This window comes from Aotus nancymaae, unplaced genomic scaffold, assembly GCF_030222135.1.
Source record: "Aotus nancymaae isolate 86718 unplaced genomic scaffold, 86718_ANA_hifiasm-v0.15.2.pri h1tg000030l, whole genome shotgun sequence".
Classification (NCBI taxonomy): Eukaryota; Metazoa; Chordata; class Mammalia; order Primates; family Aotidae; genus Aotus; species Aotus nancymaae.
In genome coordinates this window covers 16,967,879-16,988,650 of record NW_026988443.1, presented here as the reverse complement: position 1 = coordinate 16,988,650, position 20,772 = coordinate 16,967,879, and the positions used below count along the sequence as shown (strand labels likewise).

At 40.3% G+C, this 20,772-nt stretch overlaps 1 protein-coding gene across 3 annotated transcripts in view; it reads left to right on the top strand.

The window, feature by feature from the left end:
• CDH8 (cadherin 8) overlaps positions 1-20,772 on the top strand; it is a 382,992-nt gene that overhangs the window by 8,220 nt on the left and 354,000 nt on the right. For all 3 annotated transcript variants that reach the window (XM_012462530.2, XM_012462528.2, XM_012462529.2), the window contains exon 2: positions 7,699-8,149. In XM_012462530.2, coding sequence (XP_012317953.1) covers positions 7,898-8,149 — 252 coding nt within the window. In that variant the 5' untranslated portion in view covers positions 7,699-7,897. The remainder of the gene's footprint in view (positions 1-7,698; positions 8,150-20,772) is intronic.

Genomic DNA, 20,772 nt, shown 5'->3' with positions numbered 1-20,772 from the left:
AATGGGTGGGTTGCCTGAGGTCTGGAGTTCGAGACCAGCCTGGCCAACATGGTAAAACCCGTTTCTACTAAAAATACAAAAAATTAGCCGGGAATTGTGGTGGGCACCTGTAATCCCAGCTCCGTGGGAGGCTGAGGCAGGAGAATGGCTTGAACCTGGGAGGCAGAAGTTGCAGTGAGCCGAGATCACGCCATTGCACTACAGCCTAGGCAACAAGAGTGAAACTCTGTCTCAAAAAAAAAAAAAAGGTGAATTTGACAGGTATTATTCTGGATGGTAAAACAAGTAAACAATAAATATGTTTTTGCACAGATTGACATCTGGATAATTTTGTGGTCTGATACCAGAGAAGTATGGCCAGAAGGGTTGTGGCAGAGTGAGGATACACAAAATAATACGCGTGTGTGTGTGTGTGTGTGTGTGTGTGTACATAAACAATTCAGAATATGTTTCTGCTAAGGGTATCTGGTTAGAGAATTCTGAAGGCTATAGAAAGGTGATCTTCTTGTGTTGTTTATACTTGAATACATGCAACTGTATTTCCTCTCTAAAATCCAAAGGCTTATTTTGCCTGCTCAGCCCCAGTCAGCCAGGGCTTGGCGTGAATTGCTCTGGGTCACACACTGAATCACCATCCCCTGCTTTCGGGAAATACCACTTTGAATTCAATGTACATTTACCTGTTTTGAAGCAGGCTGCTAATGGCTCTAAATTCAAGGTCAGAAACATTTTTAATAGAAACTCACTGGTCCTCTGTGTCATTTTTGCTTTCATGAAATATTGTGGCTGCTAAGCCTAGTGGATAATAAAAGCATAGTTTCCTGTCAACCACAATAATCTGCTGGATTGAATCCTGAAGTGTCTATAAAAGCATGTTTTTGTTTTAGACTTCACCTATCAGCGTGTTGCTCATCATTTTGAACTTTAATCCACGTTATTTATAAAATGGATGGTGTAATATGTTTTTGCATAATGACTTATATCTGAGAATTGACTTAGTTCACCTTAAAATAATGTTGGAATCAGCAGAGTGAAATCCAGGCTGTAATTAGAACTATCTCTGAAATGTAAGTATGAATGAAAAGTCAGATTGTAAGTATTTTACCCAGGAAAAGATATCTTCATATGGGGGAATTCTAAAGACTTTCTTATATTTAAGAATTCCAGAGAGACTGTAAAATCTCTTCATCTCACTATCTGGATGTAAATCAGTGCAACAGCATTATAATAAAGTGGATTGCTTGGTCAGACATACATACTGTGGTTGAAAAATGTAAAAATAAATTGATTTTTTTAACCCCAGCTTCACAACCTTGCTCAATTTCTTCTTCCTTGCACAAAGTTAAGCAGTTTGTGTATGCAGCTACTATTCACAATATTTATTAATACTGATAACATTGACATAAGATTCAGTTGCATCTCAAAAGTTTCTACAAAGCCATTCTCTGATGTTTTAAGAGGACAACATTAGTCTGCCCATGGCAGAGGTACAAGCATACAAATGGTGTGGTTCTAAATGTCACAACAGAGTCCCATTTCTCTCAAATTGGCAGGATTAGCTTGAAGACCAAGTTGCAACACTCCCTGATAGCAGGCATGTGCATGTCAACACAACAGTTAGCTCATCAATTTTCCCAGTGCCTCACATAAAATAGATATGAGGGGAGAGGAAAGTATTGTGACATTGTATAAAATTCCATATATTCATACACTGTAGTTCAGGGGTTCCCCAAATCTATGTGTTCAGTCCATTACACAGTGGTGGTAACTAGTTCATGGCATGACATTAAACGACATGAGGGAGGAAGTGACTCTTTCACCACACCATTGAGTCCTTTCAGTCATCTCGAGGAGGTCTGAGCTGGGAGCTGGTCTTCTTTAGCACTACTTGCTTTGCAAAGTATGGTTTTCAAATCAGTAAGCAGCATCAGCACTGCAGGAAAGTTATAACAAATGCAGACTCTCAAGTCCCATACTAGCCTAAGTGAATTATAATCTGTATTTAAACAAGATTTCCAGGTAATTTGGATACCTATTAATATTTGAGAAGCACCTCACAACAGGTGTGCTAGCATTGGCTCTTTACTGAGTCTTAACAGAGTGGATGGTTAAATTTTCAGTAATTTTCAAAGCTGGTTAATGGTCAATTGGAAGCTTAAAATTGGTCATGGTGGAAGTATTTATACCATGGAAATCAGAAAACATTGCAAATCAGAATTTTTTCTCTCAAAGAGCCACTTATTAAATATTAACCAGCCTGCCTCTGACTATCACTAGTCTTTCTTTTTAGCAAATAGTGAGATGACCTCAAGCTTTTAACAGTGTCTAGTTTAGTACAAATAGAACATTACTTAAAATACTAATCTCTCTGTACTTTAATTTGGTTATATCTACAATGAGAATGACGATAACAAAGCAATAATAATATTATAAAGTTATATCGAAGAGTAGGTATGAATCTATATGTGTATATGTGTGTATGTGTAGTTCTTCTTTATGATTTAATATTATCTGGGTACTCTCTAAGTGTTCGCTATTAAACTTGTAATTTTAAAGCTATATTCCATTATATCAAGTAATATTAGCTTTCCATTTAAAATAAATATTTAAAAAATGGAGCCTGTGTCAATAAAATTTAAAGTAATAATACAGATGATTTAAGAATTTGGCAAAATCTTAGAGATGGCATGTAAGTTTTTCAGTCTCTAGAAGCTTCCTATAGGCGATGTGATGGAAATGACCTATGTGGTTGAAGGGATTCCCCTGAGTTGGGCTAATTTCTCCCGAGGTCTTGGGTATTGGCCATCTCTTAGTTGGAACAGCTATATCCCGTCCAGTGGTTCATGTTCTGGCCACATCCACCACCATGATGTTCAGGTAGCAGAACACCATGTGGCCACACTGAGTGGCCACAGCCAGGAAGTGTGTGGGCGGCGCTGGGCCCCAGATGGATGACATTTGGCCAGTGGTGGCAATGATAGCTTGGTCAATGTGTGGCCTAGTGCTCCTGGAGAGGGTGATTGAGTTCCTCTGCAAACATTCACCCAGCATCAAGGGTTGTCAAGGCTGTAGCATGGTGTCCCTGGCAGTCCAATGTCCTGGCAACAGAAGGAGGCACCAGTGATCGACACATTCGCATCTGGAATGCGTGCTCTGGGGCCTGTTTGAGTGCTGTGGATGCCCACTTCCAGGTGTGGTCCATCCTCTGCTCTCCCCACTACAAGGAGCTCATCTCAGTCCACGGCTTTTCACAGAACCAGCTGGTTATTTGGAAGTACCCAACCATGGCCAAGGTGGCTGAACTGAAAGGTCACACATCCTGGGTCCTGAGTCTGACCATGAGCCCAGATGGGGCCACAGTGGCATCCGCAGCAGCCGATGAGACTCTAAGGCTATGGTGCTGTTTTGAGTTGGACCCTGCATGGCAGCCGGAGCAGGAGAAGGCCAGTGCAGCCAAAAGCAGCCTCATCCACCAAGGCATCTGCTGAAGACCAAGCCATCACCTCAGTTGTTTTTTATTTGTCTAATAAAGTCATGTCTCCCTTAAAAAAAAAAAAAACCCTGAAGATTGAGAAGTTGCACGGGAACAGCACTCAGAGGCAACTGTCTGTTGCCTCTCTGTGCTATGGCTAGACCTTTGGAGAAACCAAACATGCTCTTCTCTTCACAAAGAACTGGCAGAGGAAAGAGCTACCAATTTGACATGTACTCTGTAGAGACCACGATTACTATGAATTTGATGGGTTGGAAAAAGATGGAGTGACCGTGGACTGGGTGATCCTGGAAATAATAATTTGAAAATTACCTTAGATGCTGATTCATTTAGAGATTCTAGATTAGTTGATGGTCTTGCTCCTATTCATTGGCTGACTGAAATGTTCTTTCAGGTCGGGCGCGGTGGCTTACACCTGTAATCCCAGGACTTTGGGAGGCCGAGGCAGGTGGATCATGAGGTCAAGAGATCGAGACCATCCTGGTCAACATAGCGAAACCCCGTCTTTACTAAAAATACAAACAATTAGCTGGGCATGGTGGTGCATGCCTGTAATCCCAGCTACTCAGGAGGCTGAGGCAGGAGAATTGCCTGAACCCAGGAGGTGGAGGTTGCGGTGAGCCGAGATCGTGCCATTGCACTCCAGCCTGGGTAACAAGAGCGAAACTCCATCTCAAAAAAAAAAAAAAAAAAAGAAATGTTCTTTCACTTATACTCCCTTCTCAGTTGGTTAATTCTGTTTCAACATTTAAATGACATCCCCTCTAGGAAGGCTTCTTTAATTCTGCCAAGATGAGTAGCTTACACATCACTCTGCATTTCTTTTAAACCTTCTAAGACTACGTTTCAGTGAATTGATTATGTATTTCTTTATTCGTGAAACAGATTCTTTGCTTCCTGAAGACAGGAGTTCTGAACCATTTGCCTTTCTCTCCCCCAATACCTGACATATAGTATGTGGTCATTAAATATTTCTATAATGAGAGAAAGGGTCTTGCACAGAAAGAATTTTGAAGTTACATAGGTTCAAATAGTGGTTCTTTCTTTACTTACAGGTGTTCCTTTAGTAAATCAATTATTCTCTGCCTCAGTTTTGAACACAACAAGGCAAGGCATTATAAGCTTTATCTAACAGTAAGAAATTGTGTTAGTGGATACTATTTATGACTACACACATAGCCCCTTTTTAGTTAACCTACTCATTCTGACTAGTCAAGCTATGCCATTGCATAACATTGGCCCAGGGTCTGTTATCATTTTTAAACTTATTCTGGTGAGTTCAGGCGGGGGAACTCACTGCGGTCCATGCCGCAGTCCATCCAACAAGCCGCAGTCCATCCTCAGTGCCGCTTGGTGGTTTCCATGAAAGTGTCTATTACGAATTTAAACTGAGATGAAATTTTCTTATCCCAGAATCATTAGCAACAAAGCAGATGTCAGAATATACTTGCAGAGTGTTTGGCAAAATTTTAAAGAACTGTGCGTGCTAGCCTATCCTAACTGACTTACCAAGCATATCTTCTTTAGTCCTCAAAACAACTTTGTCTGGTCTGTAATATTATCATTGTTTCATTGTTATTGTTATTCGTTATCTCTCCCTCCCCTGTTATACAAATGATCAGTGTACGGATTAGAATTCAAACCCCAAGCAGCTGACACTAGAGGCCACTCTCATAACGATCTTATTGTTCTGCTGCTGTAGAACTCAGGCCAGTCAGGTACTGAGGTGCATGCTGTAATCCCAGCTGTTTGAGAGGCTGGAGTGGTAAGATCGCTTGAGGCAAGGAGTTCAAGATCAACCCCCTCCATTTCTAAAAATAATAGTAATAATAAAATTAGCCAGACATGGGGTGGTACACGCCTGTAGTCCCAGCTACTCTGGAGGCTGAGGCAGGAGGATCACTTGGGCTAATAACTCTGAGCCTGAGTAAACAAACAAAGAAACAAACAAAACGTATGCCTTTGAAGAATAGCGTACATGGCTTTTGCACATTTAAGTATGGTCTATCATGGAGTAGGGGAGAACTGGAAAGTACAAGTCCCATTTCTCTGAGAAGTGTTTAGGCTGAGGTTCTATGACTAGCATGGATCTCACCATGTGTGTAAAACGGCCTTTCCCCACTAGCACCATCCTCATCCTCCACTGTAGGGAAGGCCTTTGAGCACCTTTGTGACACCCTCATACCTTGCCAACTTTTACTGCAGAGGTCACATAGCTTCACTCTGCTCATTCATTCGTCTTTTCTCAAAGCCTCTCCATGGCAGGAATCCTGTCATCACCACACATCTGGCCCAGGATAACCATACAAATTCCAGCTTACTGAGTATTTCCCACCATCTGGCTGGTTTACATGTGTCTTATTTCTGAACCACACAACTGTCCCATTAGGTAGACATTACTACTAGTGCCACTTTGCAGAAGAAAAGACTGAAGCTCAGAAAACTTGAATATCTTGTTCATCATTACAGAGACAGCAAGTAGGGTGAGCTGGGATCCAAAGCCAGATGTATCTGTTTCCAGAACAGACAGTCCTCAACATGCACAAGACTCCTTTAGCACCACCTTCTCCCTCAGGTCTAGAAAGAGCACAGCATGGATGTGTTGTAAATGCTGTTAAAGTAATGAACGGCTTTACCATTCAGAAAGATACAAAGATTTGGGGATTTCTTTATGGGGGCTTTTTGAATTTTGTTTAGTTTAAGTTTTGAAGCCTGCCAAAGTCTGCTCACACACTGGGATAAGAGAAAGCCTTAAGGGAAAACTGTTTTAAGGGGAAGATTTGCTGCAATTCCAGGGAAAGGAGAGGATGTTGTTCTGGACTCCGATTTCTCTGTGTTGGCTCCCTATTGAAAAACGTTTTTTTTCTTCCATTTCAAAAGCAACTGCTGCTTGTCATGGCTCCTCTATGGACTCATCAGTGTTGAGCCCTTTTGAATTATAGAGTCTCAGTGATTGAGCTGAGCCCAGGTGAAGAATGACAAGCAGGGTGATTCCACTGGCCATCTTGTTAGATCAGATTCTGCCTGTATTTGCAGTACAGTCTGGGTCTGCCCCTTTCATCTGGCTTCACTAAGGCCACTCACCAGCCCAGCTAATGTTAATGACTTTCTAGCTTTCTTATTCTGAGCCAGAATGGAAACAGAGACCTAGAGGTGAAAGGTTCCCTCTCCTATTATGAATTCCCTGAGCCACACTGTCCCCGATGGTGTCCTGAGGAATTATTTTCCCATTTAGTCTAATTCAGCAAAGCTTCTCTCTTGGATCTGTAGTGAATGTTATTTCTTTAAAAATTTTTTTTTTGGTGAGGGAAGAAACGCATTTGCCATGCTGAACGTAAGCAAAAAATGCATCTGACACCTCAGGTAATGGGGATTTTTTTGTGTCCATGTCTTTCTGAATCTCTTCAGTTGAACATTACATTTTTTAAACTATATTTTATTCCCAAAGGAGCTTTCTATAATTTAAATCTCCTGTTTAACTGTACATTTTGAGCGGGGACCCTGATACTGTCCTGATTATAGCATACAAGCTGGACATTACATAATTTTTCTCTGGGAGCAATCTAATTTTATTCACTCATTATTAGCTTCCTGGCAGAGAATTGCATTCTGCACCCTGAACTGGGCAATCCCTTCTGATGAATCTTGGAAACTAAGATTGTAAAAATGGGGGTAAATTTCCCTCCCATTCTCATTTGTATTTTTTTTAATGTTGTTAATTCAAAGCTATTTACTTTACAGAGTTCAGCATAAAAGGAACCAAAATGTGTCTTTAAACAGGTTAGAAAAAAGGAAAGAAAAAGTAAAAGACCTATAGTCTGTTTGACAAGTGGACTGTGTCAGCATACACCCCGAAGTGTTAAAACAAAAAAGAATGGAAGAAAGAGAGAAAGGGGTGGAAAGAGGAGAAGGAAATCAAGAAGGAAGAGAGGGAAATGTGAGAGAAAGCAGCAAGGAGGAAGAAGAGAACTGCTATTATGCAAAACAGTTTCTGATAGGCCACATAGCTGTGAATGAAAACTAAAATCCAAATAAAGCTTAAAAATAAAAGGACTTACTAGCTTACTTATCCTAATTCTTCAGCTCCATTTAAGAGTTTGAGAAGTGCCTACTATTGTTCACTTTAGGTGCTTTTGAAAAGCAGTGATTTTTGTTTTAAAACTGTTTGAGCAGACCCTTATCTTTCTCCCTCCTTGTTTTTGCAGGAAATTTCAATGAAAAGAAAAGCCAATGGATTGTGGTCTTAGAAAAGCCGCTTAGATGATGTCTGTTTCCCGTGCTTTAGACACGTGGCAGAGCTGTAAGTAAATGCTCCGCACTGCATGATGAATTGGATGGCTACAGACCGAAGACAAAAAAAATAATTGTCTCATTTTCGTGGTGATTTGCTTAACTGGTGGGACCATGCCAGAACGGCTAGCGGAAATGCTCGTGGATCTCTGGACTCCATTAACAATATTATGGATTACCCTTCCCCCTTGCATTTACATGGCTCCGATGAATCAGTCTCAAGTTCTAATGAGTGGATCCCCTTTGGAACTAAGCAGTCTGGGTGAAGAACAGCGAATTTTGAACCGCTCCAAAAGAGGCTGGGTTTGGAATCAAATGTTTGTGCTGGAAGAGTTTTCTGGACCTGAACCAATTCTTGTTGGCCGGGTAAGCTTTGTTTTTAAGATCTCAATTTCAGGGTCTGTTAGTGGTCTTAAGATGTTTAATACCAGACTTTTTTTAGTTGTGGCCACACAGCTGTAAATTCTTCAGGCCAGATGGTTAGTGAGTTTACCTGTTGTTCTGTTAGGAATACGATTAATCCCAAGGTAACAGTTTTAAATGGTCTTCTAGGGAAAGATTCTCCTTCCACCTCTTCCACCTGGCTATCAGTAAAATATAACACTGCTTATATAATGCATAAAGAAATAATATTTTTTCTCATTCGCATTTCTCATTCTCTAGTTTATAGTACTTGTAAGAGATAGGCATCTTTTCTCAGTCTGAATTCTACCACTTCAATTACTAAGAGTGTATTTTGTTTTAAGACCATGTAGATATGTATAATTGCAGGTAGATAGTTATCTTTTTTGTTTTATCATCTGTTTTTTCAATAATTAACCTAAGACGGAGAAAGGGAAGTTCTTAGAGTACATGCTCAACTGTTCATTGTACTATTTGAAAAACTTTGCAATAGGAAACTAACTCTTTCACTGTCAGACAAAATCAAATGTACAGAATCAAAATTTTGATTTAGTGGAGGGTTTGTGTGTGTGTGTGTGTGTGTGTGTGTGTGTATGTAAGTTAGACTGGACTTACATTGTTTTATTGTTGTTGGCAGGTTAGACAAATTTTTTTGGTAGACATGGGCTGCTGGTTTTCCAAAATCACACTGTGGATTATTGGAGACTAGATATGTTTATTCCTCAGAACTGTTCATAAGCTCCTTTTAATTTTGATGCACACCATCATGTAGGTATAATTGCAATTATGAGCCTGCCAATGGCTGGTTTTCTTGATAAGTCAGTTTCAGAAGTGAATCAGGCCAACGTTACTCACTTTCCAAATGCCGTGATTTAAAAGAAAAGTAGAAGGGGAATTAAATATTGGTCTTCAGGACTTGAGTTAACTCTTTGTGTTTCACTGGGAACTTCTGATTGCATTCTGCTTTTACCCTATTGTCTTGCAAAACAAATTGAGCTTCCCCAAGGATTATGTTTCTCATTTCATATGGTTCTACTTGGATGAAGAAAGCCTGCATGAGGCGATATCATGAATCATTACATGGATATTTATTGAGCCTTTCCTATGTGCCAGACGCTGTTAGGCATGGGAGGCATGTCAATGAACATAACAATGATCTCTGCCTTTCAGGAACTTACATTTTGGCCAATACTGAGTGTTTATTATGTGTTGAACACTATTATAAAAGCACTCTGTGGGCACCAATCTTTTTTATTCTTACAGTAACCCCCCCTTCAATATATGCCTATGTGTGTTTATTTGCATGTATGCATACAAATATATGTGTGTTAAACAAGTCTGTACTCCCCTTGTCATAAGTTCAAAATACAAAAATCTCAGAAATATATGTATTTTTTGTATCCTTGATACAAACTCAGGTAGCAGAACTGTCTTGAGGCTATTTATAGTCGTAATGCATTCCGTAATTGTGACTATTCATAGATTTTGCTGCAAAAATGTTAATGTGGTTGATTACAGGGTGCTGTCCCAGACCCTGCTGAGGGTGTTACTTACCATATAGTTTATATACCTTAATATGTTTCTAAAGTATGAAACGTTTTGAATTCCAAAATACATCTGGCCCTGTGGGTTTTCGATATGGGATTCTTTACCAGCATTATTGTATCTTTTCTGTAGGTGCAAAACTGAAGTTTAGATGGATTAATAAACCAAACCAAGATCACAGAGCTGGTAAATTACCAACCTGAGTTTGAATCCTGTTGGAAATTCCAATTGGCCATTATTTCACCCACTATGCCTTATTACATATTAATAACTAGCTAACTGGAGCATAAACTGCAATTTACACTTAAGAAGTATTGAGTATAGAATGTAAAGTCTTTAAATGCCTACTTCTGGATATTCAAAATTTCTTTAATCAGCCCTAAGGCAAGACATTTTCATGCCATATGAAATTATGTGAATACATGCATATTTATATAATGGACGCCTTCTTGCTCTTCTTAGTTACCTCTTTATGAAGGTATGTCACTCTGCGTCTTGCCTAATGTAAATAAAACATGCAGAACAAATGAACAAATCAAAACAAATGAACAGGAGAACATTTCATTTTTATCTGGGTAGAAAAAGTAATTAACATGGAGTTGCTTTGGACTCAGAATCCGATAACTGATTTTACCTCCATTTCTTACATGAAGTAATAAAGATAGAGGTAAACAGCCAGGCATTCAGCATCTTCTTGTGACTTAGTGATACATGAGACTTTCATGCTTCTCTGAAGGACAGAAATGTTGCCAGTGAACCCAAGGATTTTGAAATAGCCAAAATGCTTTTGAGTCTTAGTGATGGTTTTTATCTAGCCTTTTCACGGCTTCCTACCATGACCAATTCCCAAACAATTGTTAAATCAGAGTTTATTTTCTGGAAACTTTTCTGCAAACAGTTCCCATCATACCTATTTCCCTTTAAAGAAAAATGCTCCTGAATTATGACAGTGTAGCCTTGGAGGATCTTGGTTTGTAGTGTAGCCAAAAATACATTTCAGGTGACTGCTTCAGATTAAGAGACAGGCTGAGTGCGGGGATGATCCGTATCGGGGTGCCCACCGGTGCTTTACAGTGTTTTATCTCTGTGCACACTCTTCCACATCCGACTCTTTAAACCACTTCACCTCCCAGCTTCTCCCCAGGAACCGGCTGAGAAGCATTACTTACTTACAAGCACACCTGCTCTTTGAAAGGCCCTCCCGTGAGTCACCGTGGTGGGGCCTCTGACCTAGCAGGCTGAGTTCATGCTCAAGGGCAGAGCTAGTTTTTGAGTGATTGGTTCTTCAGTGCTTCACATATAACCTTACAGCATCCATCATCTGTTTTTAGTATATTGGTAGGCAGCTGGATGCTGAGAAAGAGCCTTAGCATTAGAGATGTACTCTCTCAAGGTTTGAATACGGGCTTGGCCACTTTCTGGATGTTAACCCTGAGAAGGTTACTGAAGTTTTTCAATGATTATACAAATAAGATAAATAAGAATTTGTAAGAGTAAAGAAAATAATAGAAGCATAGCGCCTGCTATATAGTAATTGTAGTTGTAATTACATTCTTAATTGTATGTGTGTGTGTATGTGTTTGTAGTTGGAGTGGCAGACAAATTAACAATTACCTCATTAGGTGAACAACAAGACTCTGACAGCCCAAAGAAGGGCCTCTTCACTGGCACATGTTTTATGGTGTGGAGATGATGTTTCTATGTGTCTTGAAGAGTCACTGGCCCAGGGGAGTGGGGTAGGAAGTGAAGTCCCCCAGCGAGATAGAGAGATTTATGCAAAGCCATGAGGGAGAGAGTAAAATGACTGAGAGTAAGATGCTTCCCTTGGTCAGAAGCAACATAGGTCTTTATATTTTCTGTTGAAATGGAATGAAGTCGGTGGTCATAAATATTGGTTTCTCTTTGAGATAGGGTCTTGCTCTGTCACTCAGGCTTGAGTGCAGTGTTGTGTTCACAGCGCACTGCAACCTCGACCTCCCAGGCACAAGTGAATAGTCCCTCCTTGATAACTGGGACTATAGTCATGCACCACTATGCCTGGCTATTTTTGTTTAAATCTTTTGTAGAGATGGGGTCTCCTGTGTTTCCCAGACTGATCTTGAACTCCTGGGCTCAAGCAGTTCTCCTGCCTTGGCTTCCCAAAGTGCTGAGATTACAGGTATGAACCACCATGCCTGGCCTGGAAGTCATATTCTTAGAGAGGCTTTCCTTGTCAATTCTTCTAAAATGTAATTGTTCCTCCTTTAATACATCATACCATTTGTCTATGTTTGATTTTTGTTTCTTCCTGATGATCATTGTCTAACACACTGTATACCTTATCATGTTCATTATTTGTCTCTTCTAGGATGCAGGTTCCACAGAGAAAAGAAATTTTGAGTCCTTTGGTCTTTACTCTGTATCCCCAGAACCTAGAACCCTGCCTTCCTATAGGAACTTCTCAGTAAATATTTTTCATGAAAAAAAAAATGAATAAATTTACTTATAAAATGGAAGAATTTATAATAGTCATATAAGCTCAATAGATTTTTCAATAAAGGGGTTTTCATGTTCTCTCTTTCATATGGGTATTTTATCGACCGACTGGGTAGTTAAAATATTTTTCTATGTATTGATTTTGAAAGTCTTTCTTTGAGGTATGGGCATGAAGAAAAAGTTAACTGGTTTAAGCAACTCCCTTTCAAAGGCTGCAAGATTACCCCTATGGAGACTGTCTCCCTTACTTACCACTGTCATAAAGCAACACATTGTCTTCCACTATCTTCAGCCTTTTGTGTTTATGCTTATAGTACAAACTGGAGCAGAAAGCTTTTGTCTGGAATTCTGAAAAGCAAATACCAGCCAAACAGACTCCATTCCTGCCTACAGTTCTCTGCGGACCAAGGCAGAGCAGAGTCTGTTCATAAACACATAAACACTGAGTATGTCACATCTCTGTGTACTGCAGTGTTGACTTTCTTTAGAAATTGTGACAGAGAAAAAAGTGGCTCATGGGATGCCTAACCCAACTATGCCGATTTGTTCTGGTCTTAGAAAAGAGGGAGAAAACCTGTGGTAGTTTTTGATAAATCTGGCAAACAACACAAAAATATCATCCTGTGGTAAAATGTGCATAGATTCTTCATGGTAGACAACTGAGTGTCATTATAAGAACCCTTGGCTGTAAGTCAGGATGGTGACTGATACAGCCATGCCACAAATATTTATTAAGCACCTACTATCTGCAGAGTATTCCATTGCCAGTAGATTCTTAGCTCGGATCAAACACAGATCTATCTATGCCTTCTGCATGGAGCCAATGAACTACTAGAGGGAGACAGACATTAAAACAGATAATCACATGAAAAAATATCGCAATAAAACTGAAATAAATACTCTGAAGTGAAGAAATGTGGTTCTATTGAGGCGTATACAGAGGACGCTGCCTTATTCTATGCGAGGATGGAATCTTCCCAAAGGAAATAACCTGGAAGCTGATATGCGTTAACCTGCTGAACCAGGGTGCAGGAATAAAGAGAAAAAGAACATTTTCAATAGAGGAAATAGCACGTTCAAGGCTATTTACAGAGCTGAGAGAGGGTCAGGGTAACTGAGTGTGTCCTGGTCAGTTCTGGCTGTAAAGCACGTTAACATAGACTGGGTGGCTTATAAACAGAAATTTATTTCCCTCAATTCTGGAGGTTGGTAGTCTTTAAGAGCAGGGTGCCAGATGGTTGGTTCTGGTGAGGGCCCTTTTCCACGTTGTAATCTACAATCTTCTTGTATTCTGCAATCTTCTTGTATTCTCCCATTGGCAGAAAGAGGGCAAGGAAGCTTTCTGGGTCTTCTTTTAGATGGGCTGTAGTCCTCTTCATGAGGGCTCCACTCTCATGACCAAATTACTTTTCAAGAGACCCACCTCGTAATACCATCAAATTGAAGATTAGAACTTCAACATATGAAGGTCATAAACATTCAGTCCATTGCACTGTAAGACAGAGAACTAGGGTTAAAGTCTCTTATGTCAAGTTAGAAAGATAAACAAGGACCTCTTGGACAACCAGCTTCTTTCTCTTTTAGTTCTACTACAAAGTAATTGGGGAACAAAGTCACTTCTATTAAGTGTAATTTCCTCTCTTCTGAGTGTATGGGATTAATATATATTTAAGATACAACATACAACCCCTATGGAACAGGAATATGCACACACAAACACACACCCACACCCACACCCCCACACATACACCCCACATCCTCATTGAATATCCTTTTTCCAAAATCCTTGGAACATGAAGTGGTCCAGATTTGAGATGTTTTCAGATTTTGGAATATTCGCACATATATTGAGATATCTTGGAGAATGGTGCCAAGTCTAAACATGAAATTGATTTATGTTTCATATTTACCTTATATGCATAGCCTGAGATACACTTTCTATCATTTTTAAAATAACATTTTTATGTAATGAAGCTTTTACTGTGACCTATCACATGAAGTCAGGTGTGAAATTTTCTTTTTTTGTTTCTTTTTAATTGCATTTTAGGTTTGGGGGTACATAAGAAGAACATGTGAGATTGTTGCATAGGTACACACATGGCAGTGTAATTTGCTGCCTTCCTCCCCATCACCTATATCTGGCATTTCTCCCCAAGCTATCTCTCCCCAACTTCCCAATCCCCACTGTCCCTCCCATGTTTCCCCGCAACAGACCCCAGTGTGAGATGCTCCCCTCCCTCTGTCCATGTGTTCTCATTGTTCAACACCCACCTATGAGTGAGAACATGCGGTGTTTGATTTTCTGTTCTTGTGTCAGTTTGCTGAGAATGATGGTTTCCAGGTTCATCCATGTCCCTGCAAAGGACACGAACTTATCGTTTTTGATGGCTGCATAATATTCCATGGTGTGTATGTGCCACATTTTCCTTGTTGAGTCTATCATCGATGGGCATTTGGGTTGGTTCCAGGTTTTTGCTATTGTAAACAGTGCTGCAGTGAACATTCGTGTGCATGTGTCCTTATAGTAGAATGATTTATAATCCTTTGGATATATACCCAGTAATGGGATTGCTGGGTCAAGTGGAATTTCTATTTCTAGGTCCTTCAGGAATCACCACACTGTCTTCCACAATGGTTGAACTAATTTACACTCCCACCAACAGTGTAAAAGTGTTCCTATTTCTCCACATCCTCTCTAGCATCTGTTGTCTCCAGATTTTTTAATGATCACCATTCTAACTGGCATGAGATGGTATCTCAATGTAGTTTTGATTTGCATTTCTCTAATGACCAGTGATGATGAGCATTTTTTCATATGTTTGTTGGCCTCACGTATGTCTTCTTTTGTAAAGTGTCTGTTAATATCCTTCGCCCACTTCTGAATGGACTTGTTCGTTTTTTTCTTGTAAATCTGTTTTAGTTCTTTGTAGATTCTGGATATTAGCCCTTTGTCAGGTGGGTAGATTGCAAAAATTTTTTTCCCATTCTGTTCGTTGCCGATTCACTCTAATGACTGTTTCTTTTGCTGTGCAGAAGCTGTGGAGTTTGATTAGGTCCCATTTGTCTATTTTGGCTTTTGTTGCCAATGCTTTTGGTGTTTTGGTCATGAAGTCCTTGCCTACGCCTATGTCCTGAATGGTTTTGCCTAGGTTTTCTTCTAGGGTTTTTATGGTGTTATAGTGTTAGGTCTTATGTTTAAGTCTTTAATCCATCTGGAGTTAATTTTAGTGTAAGGTGTCAGGAAGGGGTCCAGTTTCAGCTTTCTGCACATGGCTAGCCGGTTTTCCCAACACCATTTATTAAACAGGGACTCCTTTCTCCATTGCTTGTTTTTGTCAGGTTTGTCAAAGATCAGATGGTTGTAGATGTGTGGTGTTTCCTCCAAGGCCTCTGTTCTGTTCCATTGGTCTATATCTCTGTTTTGGTACCAGTACCATGCTGTTTTGATTACTGTAGGCTTGTAGTATAGTTTGGTGTCTGGTAGTGTGATGCCTCCCACTTTGTTCTTTTTGCTTAGAATTGACTTGGCTATGTGGGCTCTCTTTTAGTTCCATATGAAGTTTAAGGTGTTTTTTCCCAGGTCTGTGAAGAAGGTCATTGGTAGCTTGATGGGGATAGTGTTGAATCTGTAAATTACTTTGGGCAGTATGGCCATTTTCACGATACTGATTCTTCCTAACCATGAACATGGAATGTTTCTCCATCTGTTTGTGTCCTCTCTTATTTCGTTGAGCAGTGGTTAGTAGTTCTCCTTGAAGAGGTCCTTTACGTTCCTTGTTAGTTGTATTCCTAGGTATTTTATTCTCTTTATAGCAATTGTGAATGGCAGTTCGTTCTTGATTTGGCTCTCTTTAAGTCTGTTATTGGTGTATAGGAATGCTTGTGATTTTTGCACATTGATTTTGTATCCTGAGACTTTGCTGAAGTTGCTTATCAGTTTCAGGAGATTTTGGGCTGAGATGATGGGGTCTTCTAGATATACAATCATGTCGTCTGCAAATAGAGACAATTTGACTTCCTCCTTTCCTATTTGAATACCCTTTATTTCTTTTTCTTGCCTGATTGCTCTGGCTAGAACTTCCAGTACTATATTGAATAGGAGTGGTGAGAGAGGGCATCCTTGTCTAATGCCAGATTTCAAAGGGAATACTTCCAGTTTTTGCTCATTCAGTATGATATTGGCTGTTGGTTTGTCATAAATAGCTTTTATTATTTTGAGATACGTTCCATCAATACCTAGTTTATTGAGGGTTTTTAGCATAAAGGGCTGTTGAATTTTGTCAAAGGCCTTCTCTGCATCAATTGAGATAATCGTGGTTTTTGTCTTTGGTTCTGTTTATGTGGTGAATTATGTTTATAGACTTGCTTTTGTTGAACCAGCCTTGCACGGCCGGGATGAAACCTATTTGATCATGGTGGATAAGCTTTTTGATGTGCTGCTGCACTTGGTTTCCCAGTATTTTATTGAAGATTTTTGCATCAGTGTTCATCATGGATATTGGCCTGAAGTTTTCTTTTCTTGCTGAGTCTCTGCCGGGTTTTGGTATCAGGATGATGTTGGTCTCATAAAATGATTTGGGAAGGAGTCCCTCTTTTTGGATTGTTTGGAATAGTTTCAGAAGGAATGGTACCATCTCTTCTTTGTATGTCTGGTAGAATTCGGCTGTGAACCCATCTGGACCTGGGCTTTTTTTTGGTGGTAGGCTCTTAATTGCTGCCTCAACTTCAGACCTTGTTATTGGTCTATTCAGGGTTTCGACTTCTTCCTGGTTTAGGCTTGGGAGGATGTCTAGGAATTTATCCATTTCTTCCAGGTTTACTAGTTTATGTGCATACAGTTGTTTGTAATAATCTCTGATGATGGTTTGTATTTCTGTGGAATTTGTGGTGATATCATCTTTATTGTTTTTTATTGCATCTATTTGATTATTCTCTCTTTTCTATTAATCTGGCTAGTGGTCTGTCTATTTTGTTGATCTTTTCGAAAAATTAGCTCCTGGATTTATTGATTTTTTTGAAGGGTTTTTTTTGTGTGTCTCTATCTCCTTCAGTTCTGCTCTGATCTTAGTTATTTCTTGTCTTCTGCTAGGTTTTGAGTTTGTTTGATTTTGCTCCTCTAGCTCTTTCAATTTTGATGATAGGGTGTCGATTTTAGATCTTTCCTTTCTTCTCATTTGAGCATTTATTGCTATATATTTTCCTCTAGACACTACTTTAAATGTGTCCCAGAGATTCTGGCATGTTGTGTCTTTGTTCTCATTGATTTCAAAGAACATCTTTATTTCTGCCTTCATTTCATTGTTTATCCAGTCAACATTCAAGAGCCAGTTGTTCAGTTTCCATGAAGTTGTGCGGTTCTGAGTTAGTTTCTCAATTCTGAGTTCTAACTTGATTGTACTGTGGTCTGAGAGACTGTTATGATTTCTGTTCTTTTGCATTTGCTGAGGAGTGATTTACTTCCAATTATGTGGTCAATTTTAGAGTAGGTGTGATGTGGTGCTGAGAAGAATGTACATTCTGTGGATTTAGGGTGGAGAGTTCTGTAAATGTCTATTAGGTTTGCTTGGTCCAGGTCTGAGTTCAAGTCCTGGATATCCTTGTTAATTTTCTATCTCGTTGATCTAATATTGACAATGGGGTGTTAAAGTCTCCGACTATTAGTGTGTGGGAGTCTAAGTCTCTTTGTGAATCATTAAGAACTTGCCTTATGTATCTGGGTGCTCCTGTATTGGGTGCATATGTATTTAGGATTGTTAGCTCTTCTTGTTGCATTGATCCTTTTATTATTAGGAAATGTCCTTCTTTGTCTCTTTTGATCTTTGTTGATTTAAAGTCTATTTTATCAGAGATGAGAATTACAACTGCTGCTTTTTTTTTTTTGCTTTTCATTTCCTTGGTAAATCTTCCTCCATCCCTTTATTTTGAGCCTTTGTGTATCCTTGCATGTGAGGTGGATTTCCTAGATACAGCACACTGATGGATTTTGGCTTTTTATCCAATTTGCCAGTCTGTGTCTTTTGATTGGGGCATTTAGCCCATTTACATTTAGGGTTAATATTGTTATGTATGAATTTGATCCTGCCATTTTGATGCTAGCTGACTGTTTTGCCCGTTAGTTGATGCAGTTTCTTCACTGTGTTGATGCTCTTTACCATTTGGTATGTTTTTGGAGTGACTGGAACTGGTTGTTCCTTACTATGTTTAGTGCCTCTTTCAGGAGCTCTTGTAAAGCAGGCCTGGTGGTGATGAAATCTGAGTACTTGCTTGTTTGTAAAGCATTTTATTTTTCCTTCACTTGTGAAGCTTAGTTTGGCTGGATATGAAATTCTGGGTTGAAAGTTCTTTTCTTTAAGGATGTTGAATATTGGCCCCCACTCTATTCTGGCTTGTAGGGTTTCTGCTGAGAGATCTACTGTAATTCTGATGGGCTTCCCTTTGTGGGTAACCCGACCTATCTCTCTGGCTGCCCTTAGCATTTTCTCCTTCATTTCAACCCTGGTGACTCTGACGATTATGTGCCTTGGGGTTGCTCTTCTTGAGGAATATCTTTGCGGTGTTATCTGTATTTCCTGGACTTGAATATTGGTCTGCCTTGCTAGGTTGGGAAAGTTTTCCTGGATAATATCCTGAAGAGTATTTTCCAGCTTGGATTCATTCTCTCCGTCACATTCAGGTACACCTATCAAATGTAGATTAGGTCTTTTCACATAGTCCCATATTTCTTGTCGACTTTGTTCATTCCTTTTTAGCCTTTTTTCTTTAATCTTGCCTTCTCATTTATTTCATTGAGTTGATCTTCGACCTCTGATGTCCTTTCTTCTGCTTGGTCAATTCGGCTGTTGAAACTTGTATATGCTTCACGAAGTTCTTTTGTTGTGTTTTTCAGGTCCATCAATTCATTTATATTCCTCTCTAAGTTGTTTATTCTCGTTAACTTTTTGTCAAATCTTTTTTCAAGGTTCTTAGTTTCTTTGCATTGGGTTAGAACATGTTCTTTTAGCTCAGAGAAGTTTCTTATTACCCATCTTCTGAAGCCTGATTCTGTCAATTCATCACACTCATTCTCCATCCAGTCTTGTTCCCTTGCCGGTAAGGAGATGTGATCCCTTGTAGGAGGAGAGGCATTCTGGTTTCAGGTGTTTTCATCCTTTTTGCACTGGTTTCTCCCCATCTTTGTGGATTTATCCACCTGTCGTCTTTGTAGTTGTTGACTTTCAGATTGGGTCTCTGAGTGGACATCCAGTTTCTTGATGATGAAGTTATTTCTTTCTGTTTCTTAGATTTCCTTCTAACATTCAGGCCCCTCTGCTGTAGGACTTCTGAGGTCCACTCCAGGCCCTGCTTGCCTGGGGATCACCTGCAGCAGCTGAACTCATAACCCCCCCTTTTTTTTTCCCCAGGTGCTCTGTCCCGGGGAGTTAGGGCTTTATTTATGAATTTCTGTTGTGCTGCAGCCATTTTTCAGGGCTGCCCTGCCCAGTGAGGAGGCAGCCTAGTCACAGTCTGCCTGCAGAGGCTTTGCTGAGCTGCTGTGGGCTCCGCACAGCTGCTGTGTGAACTTCCCTGCAGTCCTGTTTATATGGGTATAATTAGAACTGTCTTGGCAATGGAAGCCCACCTCTATAATGTCAGACTCTCTCTGTAATGGCAGGCTGCCTCGGCAATGGCAGATTACCTCCGTAGTGGTGGACTGCCTCAGTAATGGCCCCTCCACCACAGAGCTGGACTGTCCCGGGTTCAGCTGTGCTTGCTGTGAAACTCTCAATCCAGAGTGTTTCCAATTGCTGTTTTTTTTGTAGGAGTGGGACCAGCTAAGCCTGATCACCTGGCTCCCTGCCTCAGACCCCCTTTTTTTTTTAATTTAGTTGAATGGTCAAATGTCTCCCAGGTGTTCTAGTCACCTGTTGAAAAGGCACTGGGATGTGTGTGATTTCCCATGCAGCAACCCACTGCGCCTGCGCCGGCTGAAACAGCCGTGCTGAGATTCGTGGCACTTTTTTGCCCGGGAATCTCCTGGCCTGGCTCCCTGTTTCAGTCCCCTGTTTTATCAGTTGAATGGGCAACTCTGTCTGCCAGGACCACCAATTGCCAGCTAAAACAGTGCCGGGGCCCATGTATTTTGTACGGAGAACTGCCACACCGGGGCGCCAGCCAAAACAGCCTTGCAGGCCAAAACAGCCGTGCCGGCCAAAACAGCCACGCTGGCGACCCGTGGGGCTCCTCCGCCTGGAAATCTCTTGGTCTGTGGGCAATAAAAATCTGTCTGGAAATTCAGTGTCCACTCATCCTTTGCGCTTTCCCTGGGAGCTGGAATCCTGAGCTGCTCCTAATTGGCCATCTTGGATCTGTCCTCTCAGGTGTGGAATTTTCTATTTTTTGTGTCAAGTCAGTGCTCAAAAACTTTCAGATGTGGGAGGTTTTTCAATTTCAGATTTTCAGATGAGAGATGTTCATCGTGTATGTGTGTGTGTGTGTGTATGTGTATGTGTGTGTGTAACATCGATTTTTGGCTCAGGTTGTTTTAGTCCTTGTTCTGTAAGTCCTGTGATCCTCATTCCTTGTATTGC